At 41.4% G+C, this 22,802-nt stretch overlaps 1 protein-coding gene across 1 annotated transcript; it reads right to left on the reverse strand.

Annotated features, from left to right (window-relative positions):
- Positions 1 to 97: 97 nt before the first annotated feature.
- Positions 98 to 22,215, reverse strand: OGA (O-GlcNAcase). Its single transcript, XM_054637770.2, has 16 exons — positions 21,668 to 22,215; positions 18,071 to 18,122; positions 17,651 to 17,748; positions 16,276 to 16,406; positions 15,463 to 15,634; positions 14,504 to 14,602; positions 14,075 to 14,359; positions 13,378 to 13,536; positions 11,752 to 12,362; positions 11,185 to 11,359; positions 7,596 to 7,681; positions 6,634 to 6,738; positions 4,960 to 5,045; positions 4,027 to 4,219; positions 3,073 to 3,232; positions 98 to 2,393 (listed from the first exon to the last, which is right to left on the reverse strand). The coding sequence occupies exons 1-16, from the start codon at positions 21,852 to 21,854 to the stop codon at positions 2,257 to 2,259; spliced, it is 2,736 nt and encodes a 911-aa protein (XP_054493745.1). The 5' UTR covers positions 21,855 to 22,215; the 3' UTR covers positions 98 to 2,256.
- Between the last annotated feature and the right edge of the window lie 587 nt (positions 22,216 to 22,802).

Consider the following 22,802-nt stretch of genomic DNA (forward strand, 5'->3'; position numbering starts at 1 on the left):
AGTCACAAGTCTCTGACAGCTGATCCCAAGGGCATCAAACACTTACAGTGTGATGTAATGTACATTGCTGAACCACTTCTGGTTCTGGACCAGCTCATACACAAAATACACATTTATTTACATTCACTTCTCAATTTTTATTCTATTTCTCGCATGGTCTTCAAATACAGTTTTACAGGTCTTTTTCTGCTACAGATACTGTTGATCTAAAACAGATTAATGAAAGTGGCATTCCAACCTTAATGAAAATTCATAACCATGAAAGATATGTCAACATATCACTTTACAATCCTAGAATGATGGTATTGGCCTGACATTCCATAGGCTTAGACAATTAACTTCTATAATAATAACAAATTCATAGGAAGAGAAAATGTGGCAACTCCTTAAAAGCCAAGAAATAAGGCCACAAGCATCCTATGCTGTAATGTTATGCATCCAGATGAAGTAAGTCGAGTCTGGTATCCATGAAGAAACAAAACTCTCCCACCTGGTAAATCAAGGTTATCAGCTACTCAACATGCACTCAAAGCTGTATAAAAACTAGTGGCATTCAGCTTGGACTTAATGAAATCCCACAGCACAACCCCATACCTCTCTCTAAAAATGAAATGAACTTGTTTCAACTTAAATACTTTGCTACCGCATTAAAAATCATTCACATTCTGCAGAAAAAAAAAAAAAAAGAAACATCTTGCACATGACTGCACCAGAAGGCCAAACACAGCATCTCCTTACAGGTTGCAGAGAGCGTTACTGCAATCTTAATGCCATTCATTACAGGTTGCAAATCAACTTCTATGCAGCTGGAGGCTTGTAAGAGCAACCAAGCTTCCTTTGTGCACCACTGAAAAAACCCCAGGAAAATTTAAACGTAAGATATAGACAGCTTATGGCAGCAGGTGGAAGAAACAAAGTACTGCAAAGTGCATACCATTGTCCAATCACCTGTCTGGGACACTGGGACTACTGCCAAGTACCATTTCCATTAAATGATCCAACTACCTGAATACCAGGTCGCATACGAAGCCAGTTCCATCCCATCACCAAGCATGTCCATCCTGGGTAAAAACATTAAACTCTTGGAACATTTAAAAGTAGATAACCATTTAAATAATGTGTAAAAATGTGCTTATTGTGGCATTTCTTATAGAAAAGTTTTTTGATACAAATGTGCAGGACTTGAAGACCCTGATTTAATCAAACTAGTACGAACAGGCTTTGAAACATGGTGACTCTTCCAAGGACAAATCCCAGCTGTGGGCCAGCTCTCTCTCCCTCTCACCATCTTTCATCCATAATCCCATGTGAACATTACCAAAATTAACGGGTTCAGCAAAGCATCCTGTGAATTGCTGTTTCAGTCCCAGGAGAATGATACCCTCGAGCAGTGACAAACTGCTATCTGAAGGAAGGGTCAGTTGGGATCTGCTCCCCTTTCCCAAGATGGTCAGTACCTAGCCCTGGATATGAGGCACAGTAAGAAAGGTCAGTGCTGAGGACAGACTTGTTCTCGATTGTGGTTTTAGGTTTTTCAAAAGTGCCATCTTGGACCTATACCATTTCACTTTTCAAAAGAAAAAGTTACAAAAACCAGTAAACAAAAAGTTAGTCAGCATACATCTAGGTCTATATACACTGAGATTTACAAGTTTGTCATTGAGTGACTTCTGCCACAGACCACTGCACATTTGTCCCTAACAAAACAAAAAGCTTGAACCAATGGTCATTAGAAGTGACAACGGGTCATTGCTTTATCAACAAGCATAAAGGTAGTAAAAAATAGAACTGTAACTACTTATCTTTAAAAATGCTGATTGACACAAGCAACCCCTCCGATTTCTGCAACTTGCAATTGCACATCCTGCTCTATGACAGAGAACAAAACCTGCATCTTTATAGGCATTCTGCCAGAGACCAATTTTCTGTTGACACCTGAACACAGAGAACTGTCATCAACCACAGCACCGACTGAGAGGGATTCCTCTGAGAAGCTATAGCCCATGCAAGATTCCTTGGCACTTCACACAGGACCAGGAGAGGACAGGGTTTCTCTTTGTTTAACAATGTTTTCAGCAGCATTATCCCCTTCCAACAAATGACAGTCTGAATGTGTGATGGGTGATTTTCGCATAGCCCCTTTTACCAAGCTGGCTTATTGCTGGCTTTGTGCAGTTAGACCATATGAAGATCCCCACCACTACCTGCCCAGCTGTTAAGGGTCTACAGTACTGGAACAGTTCACCGTCAAGCACTTCAAAGGCTTCTTCCAAGGATAACAACATCCTTTGGAAATCCTTCCATTTTAGCAATTTCAAAACAACCCAGCTTGCTGTAAAATTCCAAGATTCTTTTATCATCTGGTCTCACTTCACAAAAAGCCCCACGGGAGCCTGAAGAAGAAAGAAAAGAAACAAAATACTGTAGGAGAAGAGTTACCATACAAAGCACAGACATCAAATATTACTAGAGTTCCCACCAATTTTATGAGGTAAATCAGTGATCCAATCCCACACGGAGCATAGTGCCCAAGAGTCCAGATTTATTTACTGACCATCCCTAACAGCACTACACACTGCAGGCATCCATCAGTCTGAACAAACCCTCTGCACACCTTTCACTGCACACAAAAATACCTGATGTTGGCTCCAAAAACAGCATTGCAGGAGGGCACCAAGTGGCACAAAGGAAGTGTGAGTGTGAGGTGCACAGTCAGGGCAGGCAGCCAAGCACTTCCCATACTGAAGGTTTGGTAATTACCCACCAGTGCACACAGCCAAACTTTAAAAAAAGCATCATTGCCAATGCCAGCAGGAAAAATATAGACTTTTGGGCAGTGTTCAAGATGTAAAGATGTGTGCTCTCAGTGCCAAATTGCTCCCTCAGTTCTGCCTATCTTCTAATTTGCAGGATAATAGCTAAAATGAAAAGCTCCCCTTTTCAAGGCAGCAGCAGAAGTCAGCTGTTCAAAAGCTTTTGTAATTATTTACCCGCATCTTCCCAAGTTTGCCTGGCACCCTAGAAATGACATGCAGTTAGGAAAAAAAGGAATTCTAAGTGCAAGAAACTTACCATTAGCCTTTAGAGAAGAGAGCAGGCAGGCCATCATACTTTTGGCCACACTTGGATCTGTCACTTTTTTGTGGATATCAATCTTTATCAAAGATGGGAAGTTAGCAAGGAACGATTCTGGCAATACTTCTTGTTCTTCATGGAAGCTTAGCATTATTTTCTGGAAAGAATATTAGAAACAGGTATTTAATAATTATCCAGCTTTTAATTTTCATTGATCTTTATCAGGGGAGACTGCTTTTCTCATGGAGTGTACCCCCAAACCAGCAGGCTTTTCAGCTACACCTCTTGATGGCTACTTAGTTCCTCATCTGCTAAATTGCTGTACTCTACACAAAAAGACTGGCTAGAAAAGCTTCTCAGACCATCAAAGGAGGCATGCAAAGCTCCTTCTCAATGACCCATACTTCAAGTGAAAGAAAACATAAGCCAACACATAACCAGCAGTTTGGACACAGATACTCATCTTTGTTTCTTTGCCTTTTTAATGAGCAGTTTTAGGCTGCCTTGCACCATTTACAGCTGTCACACTCCACAAACAGCTCAGAGATTTTCACACCAAAACCAAGTGCTCTTGAATTTGTTTTCCCTACTTAAACTGGTAAGACTTTCAGTGCTCTACCTGCAGTATGGGGAAACTAATACTACATTTTGCAGTAGAACAGAGCAGGAGCAATAGTTTACTTTCAAATGTAATTTTCTCCAGATGAAGGTGCTTTATATTTACTGCATGGATTACTACTCAAGTACACCTCATGGGTGTATTAGAGCACATAGCTGTAGCTGACTGGCAATGAATAATTCTACTGTCTCCTTCTGATACATCAGATGCTTTAATACATGCTCAAAGTCTTCAGAAAGGTGAAAAAACTGAATTTCATGTGAGCTCAAAAAGCAAAGACCCACTTTGGAAAGACTTCAGCATACAGTTCTGACCTCACAGGTTATACCAACCTCTGCTTCAGACAGCTCCTTGTCACTATTTGGTTTAGTGTATTTTTCTTGCATGAAAGGGATCCAAGACATTTTGCATTTCTTAATGAAGGGAGTTACATCAACTGTTCCCAAAGCATAGCCACATATGCCATCCTCATCTTCTAAGACGAAGCAGTAATCCAGGCTGAGGGTGAGCAGACCTCCAACTAACCTGCAGGAAAAAAGTACAAATTCAGTCAAAAGAAGGTCTGTTTGACCAAGTATGCTCTTCAGGTTCCACAGAGGAGACTCCAGAGTCAACCAAAGAAGTGAGTCCTCCAGTATGGAATTAGTTCCAACAAAGCACTAACTGACTGATCAGCTGTCAAAACTCAGCTGTGAGCAACATCTGCACCTCAAGCTTCAAGTGTTTAATTCTATACACACTGCTCTTCAGCTTTTGCTCTTAGTAGCTCATTTTACAGCTCATTTTTAATGCCCCATTTTTTTAAAACTTCATCTATCATCGATTATCCTTTTAAAAAGTTTGTATATGTACTTCAAAAAAAACTTGAGGCACTTGGCTGGGAGACAGCACCTCAAAAACTGTCAATTCTCTTTTAAGAACTACAGTAGGTCAGAAAAAATACCAGAGGATAACTACAGACTATGGACAGTCTCATGATATACTTTCACAAAATTTGAAATAAGATACTGTGATGCACACCTTTCATAATATAGGGGTTTCAGCTAAATTTATTTTCTAATAGCTCACAACAGGCAACCAAGCACATGAGCTAACTGTCAACAGTCTCTTTAAGAAATCAAAACCCCAATTTCCTGAGAGTAAATTATTTTATCTGCTTCAAATGTTCTTTGTATTCTTCCCACACACAATCCTAAAAATTCAAATTAAATACACTATCAGGACTTCATCCTTCAGAATGAAGGACACTTGTTGCTAATACATACTTGTCTCCAATTAAATCTGGTAAACTATGGAAGGGTTGATCAGCTCCATCAGCATACATTTCTCTGCAGATCTTATATACAGATGCCTAAGAGGAGAAAAGAGATTATTCAAACTGAGCAGTCACATTCAAAAGAGAGTGTGCCATTAGCAGCTGCACTGTAACCTAGCACTGACAGGCACCAGTCACCAGAGATCAAAAGTATCCATCTATGCAAAAAGGATGGCATTGCATTCCCTCTACCTCTTCCCTGAAAGTAACTCAAAGTTGCCTTCAAAAACATGGCAGTTAAGTTGAATGGCTGGGAAGGAAAGGCTGGAGGGGAACCTCCTGCTCTTGTAACAAGATTAATTCTGAGGGGCAGATACCTAAACACTCAGTGCCACCATTGCTACAAAGTCCTTTCACAAAACCTCTGATGCTCCAGTATGGCAACTCAACCTCTGCAAAGGACAGATACATCCTGCATGTTAAAAGGCTTTCACCTGCATCTCTTTAAAAGAGCAAATTTGAATTACTCCCATCTTAAATAAGAAACTTCACTTTTTTAAAAAACAAAAATGCTCTGCATTTGACACTTTCTTCCTTTAGTTAAAGAGTAACTCCTCAGAAGAAATACTGTTTATGACTGCATGCTCAGCTGCACCTCTCATTGCTAAGGTGGTTTAGAAATATCAATTCCATTTTCTACCAAAGAACAAGTCAGCTTAGGGGGAGTCCTGCATGAAAGTTTGGAAAAGGCTGCTTTACTGCTCGTGTAACAGCACAGGATAGAGCTGGCCCAGAAATGACAGGAAAAGGAGTCTTCATGTGTCAGCCTAGTATGTCTGACTGGCTTCAAAGTTAAGACTTGTTTGAAATACTACAAACTCAACCTAGAAACTCCTGTTTCATCTCAGTCTACCTACCAACACAAGATCTCAAGCTGCATTAACCCCTACATTGTTTAAACTGCATCCATAAAGAGTTAATTAACTATTGGCTGATACTTCACTTTCAAGTGTTCTCCATGCCAAGCTAATAGGAAAGAAACTATACTAGAGATCCATTCAGAAAAAAGGAAAGGTAAAAAGCACTAATCAAAAATGACTAATGAGATTTTCCTGATTTTAAAGTAATCAAACACTCCAAAGCAGATTTGACAACATTCTTTCAAAATCAGACCAAAAAGCTTCCAACTGTAACTAAAATGATAAGAATGGCTGAACCGTGATCCCATTTTTCAGCTCCATTTTGAGATGCAGTATCAATGTTCTGCCTATACAGCTCTGCAAATACCAGCAGGTACCACAATAACCATTGACTGAAACAGGCATACACACCCACCTTCTAAGGTTAATTCACTGGATGGTTCCCTGCGGCAAGAATTTTTCTACCAGCTGGACAAATTTAACTTGTCTTTCATAAATAAGGAAGGCACTCAGAGATTTAAAAGGATGAGGGGGTGGGAGGCTGGGAATCAAGCTGTGGGTGTACATGAAGTGTTGCACAGCATATTGCTGAACCAGAGGCATATCATTTAACCTCAGTTCTCCTGTGAGCTGGCATTTGTACTTTGTGCAAGACATCAGGACATCTGCTTCATTAGGGAAGATGGGACTCAGCAATAATCACTGTTGCCCTGAAAGAAAGTGCATCACTCACAGCAAAAGTGACAAGTGTCAAAAGCAGTTACCTCATCTTTAGGGAAGTAGGGTCGTATGGTGTACACTTTGGAAGTGGGTGTTAATGGAGGTGGTTGAAAAAAGAGGTCATTTGCCCCATCAATAGGCAGCAAACGCTGTGAAAACAAAATATTTAATATAACTGTATGAACAACGAACCCCATCACTCTTGGGTGTGCACTGCAGACTCCCAAAATAACATTTGCTACTTGCTACCCCAAAAGAAGGTGGGGTTGGTATGCTTTACAAATGCAAAGACCTTATTTGAATAGAAAATATCCAATTGGTGTTCTAAAATATGCAATTGAAACAGCACATTAAGAGTCTGTTAATCTTAACTGCTTTAAAAACTTTTTACCAATCATATCTACACTGTCTAAGAACACAGAATGTCAGGAGGAAAGGTTTGGTCTGAAGAGGGTTAACTGGCCAGAGGAGACGCTTTATCCCAAAAGCAATGCGCTGATTCAATTTGCTGCGCGCAGAGCACCTGTGAGGGGGGAAAAGTACAGCGCCTGAAAAATCCATGAACAAATCTGCACATGGTACAAACAGCGAGCTAGGAATACTGGCCAATTGAATTCCTCGCAGTAAAGCACATTATGGCATTATTTCCAGAGGAACCAAAATTTGGAGGACGATCCCTTTTGCTCATGGAATTCCCATTGGCAGACAAGCATGCGCGCATTGTGCAATTGCGGGCGCAGGTAAAAATGCTGTGCGACCTGCAAAGAAACAATGTGAAATGTACAACTAAAGCCGCTGCGCTTCGCATGCGCGTGGGACAGGCAGCATCTCCTTGAGAAATTACTGTAGAAAGGGGAGGAAAATTATTTTAAACCAAGCTGTAAGGCTAATGGGCTTTGGACCAGAAAGCCTTCGGCAGACCAATCCTTCCAGACCTCTGATGTGCAACAAAAAGTTTCTCATAAAACAAAGAAAATGTCATTCAGTTGTGAAGTCATATTGATACCTGGAACTCTCCTGCTAGACCACCTCTAAAGGCCCAGGGTTCTTGGTCTCCACTTAAGAACTGTGCTGAAGATTGACTACGACACCCTGTTGAGATCAGATCCAAGCGGAGAATGTTACGAGAAGGGGGATTTCCTGGGTGTCTTACATGTCCAAAAAGCTAACATACACTTGTGGAAAAAGCTCTCTAACTGAGCTAAAATCCAGGGCTTGGGGAAGGGGAGGGGCTGTAATAATGTATCATTTATAAAGCTTTTGTGCTTGTGCACTAACTGTGGTACTTAAAATTTTTTTCATTACCTGTAACAGACAGGTGAGACAATTCAGCTACACACTTCATTCTAGACCAGAAGGCACAAAAATGGTGCCATGCAGAACTACATACTCTTCCCACACATTTTGTACACTTTTTTTTTGGGTATTTGTGTCAGAAACATTCATTAAATCTATGAAAATCTGACATCTTGGAAGCTATGTGGCTCAATAGATACTACCATAAATTTTAGATCAAACAAATGCCATTATCACAGCCCCTGAAAAAAAAAATGGACCTTTCTGAAGTCACATTTTAGTACTGATTGTTTCTAATCTTGTCAGAAAACTAGGACTAGCAATATATGTAAATAGTCTGGAACAGATGAGGCAGCCAGGACAGCTGTATGAAACAGCATTCTTGCAAGAGACTACACAGATTTACATAATCCAGGCAACACCTTCACAATACTGTTGGCACATTAAAAAGCTAAGTAGTGTTAACTGGAATTAACTCACAATTTAACTAATACACCTTGGTGGCCACTACTAGCTTTGCTTTTTGTATCTTGATTTTTATTTCCACAAGCATACTGAATGCACCAAGGACCCTGCTGCTCAACCAACAGCAGCAGCAGGCCCACTGCAGTGCTTAGCTTTAGCTTGCACTTGCTTTAGAAAAGAAGCTTCCATTGGCTGTTTGATTTTTAACACCGTTCTGCCAGCAAGGCACTGCAGCCTTTGCCAAATAACATAAATGACAGCTCTGGAGAGACAAAAAAAGCCAAGTGGTATCTGGAGTGGAGATCTCAACTACCTGCCTAGTTTTCTGACAAGAGGAGCAGCGCAAATACTCTTTTCCTTTTGTGGACAGCAATCTACCTCCTGTTCAAGTAACAGTCTCAGATCAGTACAGACAAGTATGTTGTGCTAGTCAGAGAGTCCCAAAGTGTGCCAAGTTTGACATTTATGCGAGTTTAGGAAAATAGGTTCAATACAAACTATCCTTAGTATGGTAAATTTCAGAAACAATCCAAACACCAAAACTCAAATTTGGTTCACTCCCACATTTTAGAATTCTCACATAAGAAGAGATCCTTCCCAAAGAGATCTAGTCAAAAACTTGGAAGACAGTATCTGTCTGTCCTTTGAGACTACAACTTAACTAGCACTTCCAATAATTACAGTAAAGAGCTGTGTGAATGAAGAGCTGTATAAATGAAAATCATAGTTAATGCCTTAGTCGCTGCGCAAATGTGACTTCAGTTCATGCCTGCTGTACATCTAATCTATCTGAGCTGCCTCACAGACAAAACCTTTCCATTTTAATTAATTAATGACGACGCGCTGTGAACATCTGGCGCTGTCCATCCAATAGCAGTAGAAACTTGTGCTGAGGATTCTCCCATCTGTACACAATGGGGAAGAAGACAATAGAAGTCATTAGTAATCCATAGTACTGTACAGCCACACTAATTTAAGGGACTGAATGCTAGCTGGACTTGGGAGGAGAGGTGAAAAAAGTGAACATCCAGTGGACCATTGAGCACACCACTGTGAAAACTAACTTGTTTGGATTTGTAATGTACTTGACTTTATATAATGAAGTATTTTATCAAAGACCTTTACTCTGTATTTACACCAGTGATAAAACACAAGCTGAAGACAAAAATGGCCCCTCTCACAGAAGCACTGTTAGCGTAAGAGTATTAAACTGTACATGTGAAAAAACCTTAGTTTTCCAACTATCTAATACCAGTGTGAGTACTGGAACAGAACAGTGCCAAAGTTAACAGAGTTGGTGTTTACTCAGTTGGCTTCTACTGTGAACCACTCCAAATATTTGATGCACTTAGAGACTTGAATCTAACTTTACAGGGACACTGAAAACAATTTCAGCTGAATTTAGTACATAGTCTGATAATTCTGAAATGCAGTCTGCATTGGGCCCTCGATGAAGACTACAAGAACCACTGTTCCCTTTATAGAGCTTTGGCCTAGAGTTGTAAGCAGATTAAGTTATCAAGAAGAGAGCATTCTGTCTAGCTAAATGTCAACATACAGCAAGGATAGTAAAGTTGGAGGAGATGTGTTACACTTAAAAATGCACAAACTAAGGCTTTAAAAACAGCATGAAGTTGTTCAAGAAATGTTATCATACTACAATGCTGCTGAGTTTTCCTCCCCCACTATATGTTTTCTTCTCTGTGCTTTGCAGAAGGCAGTCTTAAAAGCTCTCTTCTTTATCAACTATGAGTTTGGGGATCAGATATTTAACAAGCACAAAACTCAGGAATTTGTTGGGCATAGATGAAGTTGATCATTTAATATGTCTTCTCTGTCCCTGTTCAAATCTGTCAGTATTTAAGAGTATAATTTAAAGGCAATCCAAACACTAGGATTAGATCAAGGTTGTGTAACGGTTAGCCACTGTGAGGTTTGTGACAGCTACAGAAAGTGTGACTTGAGACCATCAGCTTTGCTGTCTGCTGTGTATATCAAGCAACTCCACAGCATATTCCTTACAGTTGGATTGAAACCTGAAAGTGAAATGAGGTGACTAGAATTACCCAGGCCATGCTGGTGCTATATGCCAACTTAGGATCTCTCAAAAATATTTCAGGAAAAAAAGCAACAAAACAAAACAAAGTGCCACACATTAAAAAAAAAAAAAATACTGTTTCAAGATTATTTTAAGTCTCAGACTAAATCTGTCCAGAGAGCTCCACAATTTCCATCCATTACCAAAAACTAAAAGATAGATTAAAAAAAAATTAAAAATCAGCAATTTGGAATGTGTTTAAAGGAAATGATTTTGCACCAGAATAGCCTTATGCTAAAGCTCGCATGCGCACAGGGGCTGGGAGGATCACCTTCCTCATGGCCAGGCCCATTGAAAGGTCTGTTGAAGACAGCAATAATGTTATCAGACAGAGCAAACAGCAGATGGCTGAGGTGATCACATTTCGTAGTGTCATTTCCAATCAAACAGCGGGGCATCCAAGGAGTTACATGGCATAGTCCAGTGTGCATTCAGTCAAGAGTAAGTTAAAGTCAACACTTACGTGTCAGATGAGATTCAAGTTTCATTAGCCCAAGAAGAAAATCAAGGTCTCCAATCTTAAGCATCCAGCAGACTTCACTTTTAATAGCAAAGCAAACTCACTGCAAGCATTGCTTCAAATAGCAAGACAGGAAAACCTTTAAAACAGGGTCAAACTAGACCCCCTGTCCAAGAAAACACATTCACCTAATGCTTCAGTTTTCCCCGTGGGCTAATTAAAAACACACATAAAAAATAATCTATCTGGGATTATAATGGCTCCCAATGCACCTACCTAACCACTGCACAAAAGATTTCACCATTGACATAATACTCTTGATATCCCAGACGTAGGAGTACATGTCATAAAGGATTGTCCTGTTGGCACAATTGGAGAGGCGAGTGAACATGCCCATCACCAAGCTGCACATCTCTTCAAACTTGGCTGCTCGGTTACGCCATTCTTCTATCTATGAGAAAGATCCACAAGATCAAACACAGGCTCCTAGAGAGGAGTGGTACTCTAAATACGGAGAAAGACTACGCAATTCACCACTTCTTTTTACCAGGAGGGACTATCACACCACACATGACTCACAGATAGTCTCTATGGCTGTTAGAAGTCAGGCCAGTACAGGGAACACTAGTCAAATGCAGATACTAGGCTGCCTTCATAGCTGTGTGGCACTACAGGGCTTAAAACAGTAGATTCCACTGGAGGAATGAAAATTACTGTGACCCGTGGTTCATTATACACTACCCTTCAGGTCCTACTAAGTAGAACACCAGTCTCTGTTACAGACAACAGATAAAATTGCTTTATATTTTGACATAAAAGGAAAGAAACAAGATTTGCACTCACTTTTTCAGCATCCTTTCCTTTGCAATTTACGCTGACAACACTGCTATTTGCTCTAAGCCACTGGAATTCCCTCAGCATCTGTGCACCTTTGGGTCCATGCTCATAAGGAAGGTAAAACAAGTCAGCAAGAAGCTGTAAGTCCTCTAAAGTCACTGGTTCTACTGTGTAAAGAGGCTTTTCATTCGGCCCAGGCACAAAATGTTCTTTGTTAATTTGCTCATCAGTCTGCATAGGTGCAATGTCACTACCAGAGTCTTCCTGCATAGACATCTCTGGAGACTTGGACTCAACTATACTCTCCTTATCGGTATCCATTGGCTTCAGCTCCTCTGCCATCTTGGCTTCAGCAATATCTGTCAGTATCTGGTTTGCATTCTTGTCTGCATCGTCTTGTTTTTCCACCACCATGTCCATTGGTTCCTCATCAGATTGCTTCTTCTCCTCCTCCTTGGCCAAGGCCGGTGAGTCACTGCTCAGCGCTGCACCCTGGCTCATGATGGGCTCCTGGTACACGGTGGTAACCACTGTTGCTGCATTTAAAGAGGATGGTGCCACCAGTGGCCCTACATCCCCTACAGAGGTTTTAGCTCCACTGTGGGCCACTTGCCTACCTGAGAATAAGAAGAAACAAATTTAGTTTTCAGTATCTGCCAACTAACATTCAAATCACCAACTCCTGCAAATGGTGGATGATTTTGTTACCACAGCATCCCATCAGCACAGATTCCTTTTGGTACTTCGCCTGTTCACTTCTGTCAATGTAACTCTAACTATTGACTTTGAGTTTTGCAAGTTTCCTTTTCACATAACTGGTAAGCAAATATAGGATGAAGAAAAAGGTAGGAAAATGATTTAATATTTATTTTTAACTATGCCATCAGAATAAAAAGCTCTCCAAGTAACTATTTTCCCCTCCGCATCAAATGACTTGGTAAAGTTGTATTTGAATATAAAGGACAGTTCATAATAAAAGCTTAATATAATGAGCTGATGCTTAAATATTTCAAATTCAAAACTGTCTTTAACCTGGGGAAAATTGAGACATTCAAAACCTTACCAGACACAATCTTGGACAACATGCTCTAACTCACCTGCCCTGACCAAGGCCATTAGACTCAAGATATCCCAAGCTCCTACTGTACAAAAAAGGTGTACAGTGCCAGAAGGGACTAAGCTGATTTATGCAGACAAACTCAGGAAAGTAAAACTATCTTAAAACAACTGGAAGAACACAGAGTGTTCAGGACCAGAACTAGTTTTTAAAACAATCTAACATCAACTCAAAAAAGAATTCCCAACTGTAGTTCCTATTCTCACAGGTTCCACTGAAGCCTAGTAAGAACTGGGACTAGCAAGATCTGGACCCTTTCCTGCCTTCTATCAGAAATGCCAAGATAATACATCAAGACTGCTTCTGTTGATCAGTCAGAGCATTACAAGCACACTGCAGAACATCAAGCATTCTTCCTCTTTAATTAAGGTTCCCCAGTTACTAAGGCAGAAAATATTTCCAGCAGAAGTGTATGAATTGCCAGGATCTGTAAAATAGCTTTAATCAAAGCACAAATACTGAACATCTAACGCCATTTTTCTACCAGTCCCAGAATGATACCAAATCATACTCACTGCTGTATTGCTGAGGTACTCCAAACTCCTGTAACCATTCTGTTAAGGCCAACTTCAGGGCCATTTGTGGGCTGTAGAGAACATCTGTTTCAATATCTTCATCACTCCCCTCATTTTCCAATTTAATCTGGATCGAAACCGTGCTGTCTTCAGTATCAGCTACAGAGACAAATTTTAAAAGTTATCACGTTCGTTTAATTTAATATAGCAAAAATAGATGTCAGACAAGGCATTCAGTAACTCAGGGGCTTACTTGACAGAAAGGACAAGTTACTAGATTTTAATTAGAAAAAAAAAAGAAAATTATGGTCACCACCAATGTCAACGCAGAACCCGACACCTTGGCATTCAGCGTGTCTTCTGATCTGAACTGCTTCTATTCCAATGAAATCATATCCATGGACATATTTCAAACTTGGGCATTAAACTCGCTTTCCAAAAGCATTAATTACATAACCACAGAAACCTATCCAGACTAAGAAATTCTTTGATACCATGTGCTACAGATATGCCCCAGGAAGTCAGTAAAGCAAGATCATTATCTTTCAGGCAACTGCCATTTACTTATGGAACAAAAAAGGCTAGGTGATCATAAGAAGAAAAAGTTGGTGAGGAAGAGAGAAAATCATTAAAAACACAGAATTGGTATGATTTATATGGTTAAGCATAGATCCAGCAAACAGTTACACATACTTACTCATCACCACATCTTTTCTCACTCCATTCATGTTAGACTTGTACCAGGTCGCAAGCGTGTGAATGGCAACATAATTGGCTTCAAATTCACAGTTTGGATTGGTCAGAACACCCTTGAGTCGAGGGATGAGTTCAGTTGACCGACCCTTGTAAGGCCCAAGAAAAAGCCTCTTCTGATCATAATCATTAGCATGAATGTTATCCCAGATAACTGGAGCTCTCCTGATGATCTTAGAAACTTCTTCAATGGATTCTACCGGAATGTCTTTGGATACAACTTTCGGACCTAAGCAGGAAAGAGGATGATCAGAGGGCTTTGCATATACTCGAAGATTCAACCCCCAAGTAGCTGGACAGTTTAGTTTACAAAATACTTATGAGAAAATACTTAACACCAACAAAATAAAAGAAATAAGCTATCAGTCTTTACCTGTCCATAACACTTCAATTCCAGGGAGCAGTTTTTCTCCTACAGTCCGTAAATACGGCGACTGGGCAACATTTGGATAACAGAAAGTTCCACAGTACTCTGCACAGGAAAAGAGAATGTCACTGTCAATAGAAGGATGCACATGTGTGACAACATACCCAACTGTCCCACAAACACATTGAGAGAATATCACCCTTGGAAATGAAAAACATTTATTAAATTAATCAAGTAAGGCCCAAAAGTCTAAAGTATAAATAAAAAGGACATTATGAATGACATTCAGCATAAATATCAGAAACAAATGGTAGAGAATTATTTTAAATTGCTCAAATGTCAAAATTAGGAAAAAATCAAGTCCTTAAGTACAAGACCTGTTACAGCAGATAGTATCCAAGAGAATGAGAAAACCCCAACACGCATCACAAAGTGCAAATACCTAAAAACTGTAATACTGGAACAAATATCTCTAAAGTTAAGGTCTGCAACAGAACCACAGTGTAAGAGGACAAACTAAAAATAATTTTTGATAAAAAAGCAACTTGGTGACTAGTGAAGTGAGCAATCTTATTAAAAATAGGAACCAGTGATGGCCATAAGCACAGACTACCTCTACTTTAAAAAATTCTTAGAAACTAACAACCTGCTAATTCAAGAAGCAAAGATTTCAGTTCAAGTTAGGAAAAAATAAATTTTCCATTAGCCTAATTCTCAGTTCAAACTTCTTGAACTGTTCTATCAAGCTGCCTTATTTGCTTGGCATTGAGCCTTTCAGAGATTTATAAATTTGGAAAAATCTTTGCATACATCTGAATAATCAAACTTTTCTTTGTAAAACAATTTCTCCAATCAACCCCAAAATACTCCTTAAGGCAGTTATTAAATGCTAAACCAGGTTTTCAAACAGTAAGGTAACAGCCCCCCTCCTTTAAGGCTCAATGAAAACATTCTGCTTGTTTTACCTGTAGGACAGAAAAGGAATGTGTCTGGTTCTCCTAGATATTGATAAATTTCATTTGTGATTGAGACTTGAGCATGAGCAAAAGAACTGAAAACTTCTTTGTCTGCTGCACACATGTTGTGATCAATATCATCAAAGAGCAGTGCAAAAGATCTGCAGCCAAACTGAGAAACCTAATACAAGAGACAAGAGTAAAATGTTTAATTTGTTAAATTATTGTTGCTTCTTCTAATCAGACTGTTACAGTACTTTTAGATCTAACCTAAGAGACAGCTACAGGAACAGGGATATCATTCTATTCACAATGAATGTCTGTCTCTGACCCATAGCTCTGCTTCTCTCAAAGATTAGATCTTTAAAGACCTGCAATCTGTTCCAGTTTTAACCATCCAAAGCTGATCTCACAGGATGGACAGCTGGGGAAAAAACTAATTCTGTAACAGCTCTTGGACAAAGGAGAGGAGTCAGGAGAACAAAGAAGATGCACATGTCAGGTCTGCAAAGGCATTTATTGTGGGCTAGAGTTCTTGCTTTAGCAGTGCATCTTGGCTTCAAGATTCTGAAATACTCTGAAGACAAAAATAGCCTTCAGCATACAATACGAGAATTTTTTTTTAAAATCAAGGTTATCATTGGCTACTTTTGCAATGCAACTTGAACACAACCATTGGAATCATTCAGAGACACCCAAACTAACACCTGAAAAGTGCTGAAAAGGTTCAAGAAGCTGGTGAAAAGCTGCAAGAGTGAGCAAGGTACTGGAGCTTCCAAATTAAGCAGCACTGGAACTGTGCTAAGTTTGTGTCATCCTTACCTGGTCCAGCTTACGTTTCAATGTGGATACCTCTTTAGGATTGGAGAAAGTGATGTCAAGTCCAGGTGAGATTGCATAGATGAATTCTATTTCATGTTCTCGTGCAGCTGATATTAGAGTCATTAGCTGCTCTGGAAATTAAATTAAAATATTTCAGAAGGACTCAAAAATTTCTCAGGCATCATCTTAAATTGTATTATAAAGTGCAGATGCCTCTTCTATCATAATTAGAAAAAAGAATTTCTGGGATTTCTTGAAACTAACACAGCAAAGAACCCCAAATTATTTGGAAGATTTTTCAGCAATTATGCCAAAAAGAATACAACTGTCCTTGTATTCTCATTTTCCATATTAAAATTTTTATAAATATTTTAGAAGTTTTCTTTATCTCAACACTGTGAGACAAATATGGCTATAATCTGTTTCCACAGTACATACATCAACAGTTCTAGAATTATTACTCACTTTCCCCACACATACTAACAATTTATTGCAGTAATATCACCCCATGTGACAGAGGTTCATACACCACTCATATGACTGAAGCTTGGGCACATGAAAAAGTGGGGCATAACATCACCATGTTACTACTTCATGTGCAGAAGTAGTTTCCTTAAGAAACAAACTTGCAATTGAATCTTTCACAGAATGAATAAATATTTTTTATAATATGAATAGAATGAATAAATATTTTTAGAATATTTAACAATCTCTGATGTTATTAGGTATTACCTTGCAGTATCCTTTATTTTTCTGCATTGATACAAAGAGGCCTCCAAGAAGGATTATTTACTTTCAAGAGAGTCTAATTTTTCCCCTCACCCAAGGAAAACTATAATCCCTTCAGTTTAATACAGCACCATAAATCCCATAAACACCAGAGGTGGATAAAACAACTCACACTAGTGTGAACAGATCATTTATGTTCTGACTAATTGGTCAAGAGCTGTTTTTCTAACAGGTACTATTTTCATTGAGACAAGGACTTAATGAATCACATAAAAGGACATGCTATTTGCTCATCAATCTTTTTTTCCTTTCCTAAAGCAAATAATTTCTACTTCAAAAAATGTTCAAAAGACATTCAAGAGCCAGAGGAATAAGTCTAAGCAACCTTTCCTGTGACAAAAAATAAATCCTGTAAGACAAAGCCTTAAAAGCAGTTTCAGAAATCATCTGCAGTTATAGTTAAAAGAAGTAAATCCACGCTTGTTCCAAAGCTCCCATAAACACACCTGCAGGGTATTAAAAAGAGGCTTTCAGTCACCTTTGGGAATGGCTACTGTGATTAAACACACACAAGTATACATAGCAATAACCAATTCATTCAAAAATCTGCTTCTAGGAAGCACAGAGGAGAAATAAAGGCAATTACCCGCTTCCTCCACAGAGTACATTTCTCGCCAAAACATCCTGTGCTTGTAGTCATCCTTTGGAGCATACAGGTATGTATTCAGTCCCCACTTCTGAAGCCTAAAACACAGGAAAAAAGCCTTCCAATAGCCCACAACTTCAGGAATTCTGTGTTTTACTTTATGTTATTCTTTTACTCAATCGGATTTTTTTTTCTTCACTGAACATTGTGTTATATTATTAAGTCACAATAACTTTAAGCACAAATTATATTCGACAAAATTGGTATGTGCAAGATAAAAAGGTGAATACAAATCCCAAGAATACAGATATTAGGCAGAAAGTTGCTCTAGGTTAGAACAATAATTCTTTCCAGACTTAAGTGGAAGTTTATGATTACATTCCGATGGAATGTGCTGCAGTAAGAGGAAACATGACTTGCCTTCTAAAAAGTTCCTTCCTCTGCTCCATCACCCAAGGTCTTCCATAAAATCCTATGGGCAACAAGATTAGAATTATCCAGTTAGATTATGCCTGCTTCATGAAACTTTGTATTACAACCCACCATTTTCTTCTTCTTTTGCTACATTTGTCAAAAAGCTTTCCAAAGCAGAAAGGAACAAAAAATAGTTAGCACGAGGAAAGTGTTATAACCTAAAGTGATCTAAATTTAAAATGCAATTATAACTTCGTTTATTTCTTATGATCTAAGGTCTTATAATTTTGGCCACTGAAGCAATTAATTTTCAGAATGCAAACTGTGTTCCTGAGCATATGCCCTTGACAAGTCAAGTCAGCATTTTTACAGCAGCAGACTGAACAGTTATATCTGAATTAAACTACCACACCAGACACCCACAAAATAGACTTGACTTTAAGGTGAACACTGAAAACAGTTGAAAATATTTACCAGCTCAAAAATGCTTAACTGGTGGTACAGACTAGGATTTATATCAGCAGAATATATAAATACATACTGCAAAAGATTATGTGTAATTAAAAAAAATGTGCAAGTGAGTCAACAAAATGCTTAGGATTTTATTTCTTTTCTGTTTAATAGGATCTTTGTCAAAATTAAGTTGCAAAGTGATATCCTACTTTACCATTTCCACATTTTACGAGCTAATACTATGTCTGTGAATAATCATATATAAAAGCATCTACCCAAGTGATTTTAGAGTGTATTGAAAGTCATACAATTCCATGGAAATTGCAACTGCTTCTGGCTTTAAATCTAATATTTCCATTCTAGAAACAATACTTTAAAAAAGCACTCTCAATGCCCTCTTAGTCAAGCCAACTCACTTAGACCTACGTGCAAACAGTTCAACCACAAGTGGGAACTTCAAAACAAAGCTTCAGCTTGCAGCCCATGCAAAGACCAGGGACTAAAATAACATGAAATTTAATAAGCTCTGCTTTTCAAACAGCATGGGCACTCAGTGATGAATGATACTACTAATACACAAAGCTCACAAGTATCCATAGAACACCAGCTCAAAAGGTAAACAGTATCTTCATTTCCAAAGCTATTCACCCTTGTAAATCTGCAAATATTCAGTCTCATTGAGGACACAATCACCCTTCTACCTTCAAAAACTCCAAACTGGTGCAACTGAAGACATTTTCTATATATTATATTTCAGTTACATGCTAAGTGTACAATGCTCTTTTAAGAAGCTTAAAACAAGAGGCTCAAGTTTTAAGAATTATTCTCTCTAAAAGTGATCTGAAACTGCCTGGCACCACAACGTGGCAAAACTGAGCAACTACTCCTCACAACTGCCTGGTGCAACAAGGAGCAACAAGAGAGAGCTGGGAGGCCTGAAAACCTCCCAGTTTACTTCACCCAGAAGGAATTTCTTATTTTCACTATAGTTTCCAAACTCTGACTGATGCTGCCCTGAGGAAGCTCAGGAACTCACAGAAGAAGTAAAATCCTGTGAAACCTAAAGAATTTCCCCTATGCCTCATAACTTGTTCATGACACTTTTGCTTTACTTTTAATACTACTGTTTCAGACCTACAAGCCCAAACAGAGCACAGCCTACTATTAAAAAAAGGAAAAAAGAAAATCAGTTATCAAAAACTTATTAAATAAGGCTGAACAGAACTGGCTAATCTGCAGCAATACTCTGTCACCACATTTCTTAGGTTACTACTGTTACCAGCCAAGTACAATTCTTGGATCTTTCTGTCTAACTAAAAAAATCGACCTAGTTTTGTATTACTCCATCAGGACTGTGTGTCAGGTTAATACGAAGTCAACAGATTATGCCAAAATACCTCATCCCATTACCATGCTCTCCATCACTGAAAGTCAGGACATCCTAGAGGCAGTGCATCCAAGCTTTGCATTCAGCAATCCCTTAGACCTTATTACTGTGCAAAGAGTGAATTTGGTAAGTGGCATACACTCTTCACACTCTTAGAGTGCACACCCACTGTTTGGCCAGCTGCCCTCTGCCTTTTCTACCAAGATCCAAATTCTCCATCTCAGCACTCTAACCTCACCACACCTTAGTCTGTGCTAACCACGACTTTATATTTAAGTATTTATCTACACTTCTGAAGTTAATTCCTGTTTTTCCCTTAACTCTATAATTCCCTCGAGTCACTAATGAGACAGATGTTTTCACTCACTACCGTTTACCTCCTTCACCACAAGTTTGTTTTTCTGTTGGTGGTGGTTTTTTGTTTGCCTTTTTCCTCAACACTCCCCTATTCCTTTTTTCCCGTATTATTGTCAGACTGGCAACTCCTAACCAGTGTTTGACGGCTTCTTCGGGCAGAGGCCATTTTCTTGCTTTGTTTTGTGCACAGTACACTCAGGAACACCTGCAACAAAATATATGCTGAGGCAACCAACGATGTAACTAACATGACAAGAAAATTTATTATGGTATTCTCAGTGGTTCCAACAGAAACCTGGATGAACAAGAGATGTTCCAGGTGTATCAGCAGGAACATGAGAAAACATGTTGTTATAATCTGTGTTTTTCTTCACTGTTATGTGTCTCCAAAGCCCTCAATTTGGTATCTACCTTCACAGAATTAAGTCCATTAGCAGAAGAAAGGCATTTTTCTCTACACTGATTGTATTTAAGCCTTACCAATTCACCTCTCACAGTCATATTTACAGAACCCGAACAATTCTTTAAAAGATACAAACAGAAAACAGTCTGCAAAGCAATGCAGATACTGACTTTGATAAATGGCCTGTTTCCCTCTCCATTCCATCTGCTAATAATTTTTGTTTTCCTACTGGAAAATCATTATTGGTACAGAAATAATTTGAGATCATAGGAAATAAAACTATTTAAAACCAACTGTTACGCTGGGAATAAACCATTTTTCCTGCTGACTTTCAACTACCTACCTTAACTGACCTGTCAGAAATGCATTACTAAGAACTACAAAAAGTCCCTTTATTCTGCAGCTTCAAGAACAATTTAAACCTTTTAATGGTGCAACTATGCTAAAAGACAGAGGATTGTTCTACAACTAAAACGAGACGCCAAAATATTTTAGAGAACAAAGTGCATTTAATTTTTGAGTAGAAGTCCACGGAATCACCTATTTCCTACTCAGGACTGAATGTGAGCCTCTGGAGCGCAGGAAGAGCACGTACAGCCAAGATAATCGCGCGGTAGCTCTGCTCTCCCACTTCCCCCTTTAGACACGTACGAGCAAGCGAGCCCCAGCACCGCCTCAGCCGCTCGGAGGAATCATCGGCGCGCTGGGTGCCGGGCCTGCCCTCGCCCCGCCGCACAGCTGCCATCAAAGGGCGCTCCCCGCTCCGCCACAAGCCCCGGGGGCAGAAGCCCCGCCCGGGAGCCGCGGCTCCTCCCCACCCTGGCGGAGTCCCGGCCAAGAGCCGCACGCCACCTCCCCGCCGAGCGCGCTCCTCCGGGCGGGGGAGGAGACGGCAAAAGCAAAGCCAGCTGGGACCAGCCCACCCCCCGTCTCCCGCGGATACCCAACCCCCCGTTCTCCCGCATCCCGTCTCCCAGGGGAGACCCCCTCTGAAAGCTCTCACCTTCGACGACTCCGCAGAGGAAGCGGCGGGAGCCCAGCGCGGTCTCCGTCTCGGTGTCGGTCTCCTCGCCCCCTGGGACCGGCCCTGCCGCGGCGCCCGGCGGTTCTAAGGGGGCGCCGGGCACCCCGGCCGGGTTGGGACTGCCTTGGGGCTCCTCCAGCGCCGCCTGCCCCTCCTTCTGCACCATCCTGCCGCCCGCCGCCAGCGCCGCCGCTCGCTGGGCCGGGCCGAGCCGAGCCGAGTCCCTGCCGTCCCCGCTCCGCAGCCCCTTTGTCTCCGCCGCTCCGGGGCCGCCGCCGCCGCTTCCTGTTTACGGGGCGCTGCGCCTGCGCGGGGAACCGGCCCCAACCGGTCCGCGCCGCTCCGCCCGCAGCCGCCCCGCTCCGCGGGACCGCCGCGGGGGCAGGGGAAGCGTCTGCCTCGGCGGGAAGGGAGCGAGGGACGCGGGCGGTCGGGACGGCGCCGGTGGAGCGGGAACAACGGGCTGGGGCGCGGGAGGCTCCTCGGGGAATGAGGCGGGCGGGCGGCGCGCGCGGTCTGCGCAGCCGCGGGGCGCGGGAGGGCGCGCACTGCGCGTGCTCGGCGGGGCCGGCAGCGGGAGGGGCGAGGCCGCGGCCGCCTCAGGGCGCTTGCGCGGGGAGGCAGCGCGCGCCCGCGGCGCACGCGCGAGGGGCCGCAGGGAGTGAGGGGGAAGCGGCAGTGGAATAGCACGCATGCGCACTGGGGTTTGTGTAGGGAAGTGGCGCCGAGGGGGGAAGGAGGGTGGGGAGGGAAGTGTTTACCTCTGCTCTGCGCCTGCGCCTCGCGGCGTAGCGCCCCGGCGGGAGCGCGCCTGCGCGGGAGCGGAGGGCGCGCGGGCTCCCGTGAGACGTGCCCTACTTCTCGCGCTGCCGCGCAAGCGCAGCAGGGCCCGCCGGGGACAGCGAGCGGCTGGGGGCGGGGGTCGGTTGTGACCCTCACGGCACGGGCGATGGCACGCCTGGAGGTGTGTCCGTGCCTGGAAGAGGCCACGAGAATGCTGAAGGTGGGATGGTATCAGTAGATCAGAGGTGGGCTGTGAGGTCACACAGCATCTCTCCTGCTGCAGCCGCAGGGGAGCACCCCAGGGCTGAGGTGACCTCTCTTGTGACTGTGG

Source organism: Agelaius phoeniceus, chromosome 9 (genome assembly GCF_051311805.1).
Source record: "Agelaius phoeniceus isolate bAgePho1 chromosome 9, bAgePho1.hap1, whole genome shotgun sequence".
In the NCBI taxonomy this organism is placed as follows: domain Eukaryota; kingdom Metazoa; phylum Chordata; class Aves; order Passeriformes; family Icteridae; genus Agelaius; species Agelaius phoeniceus.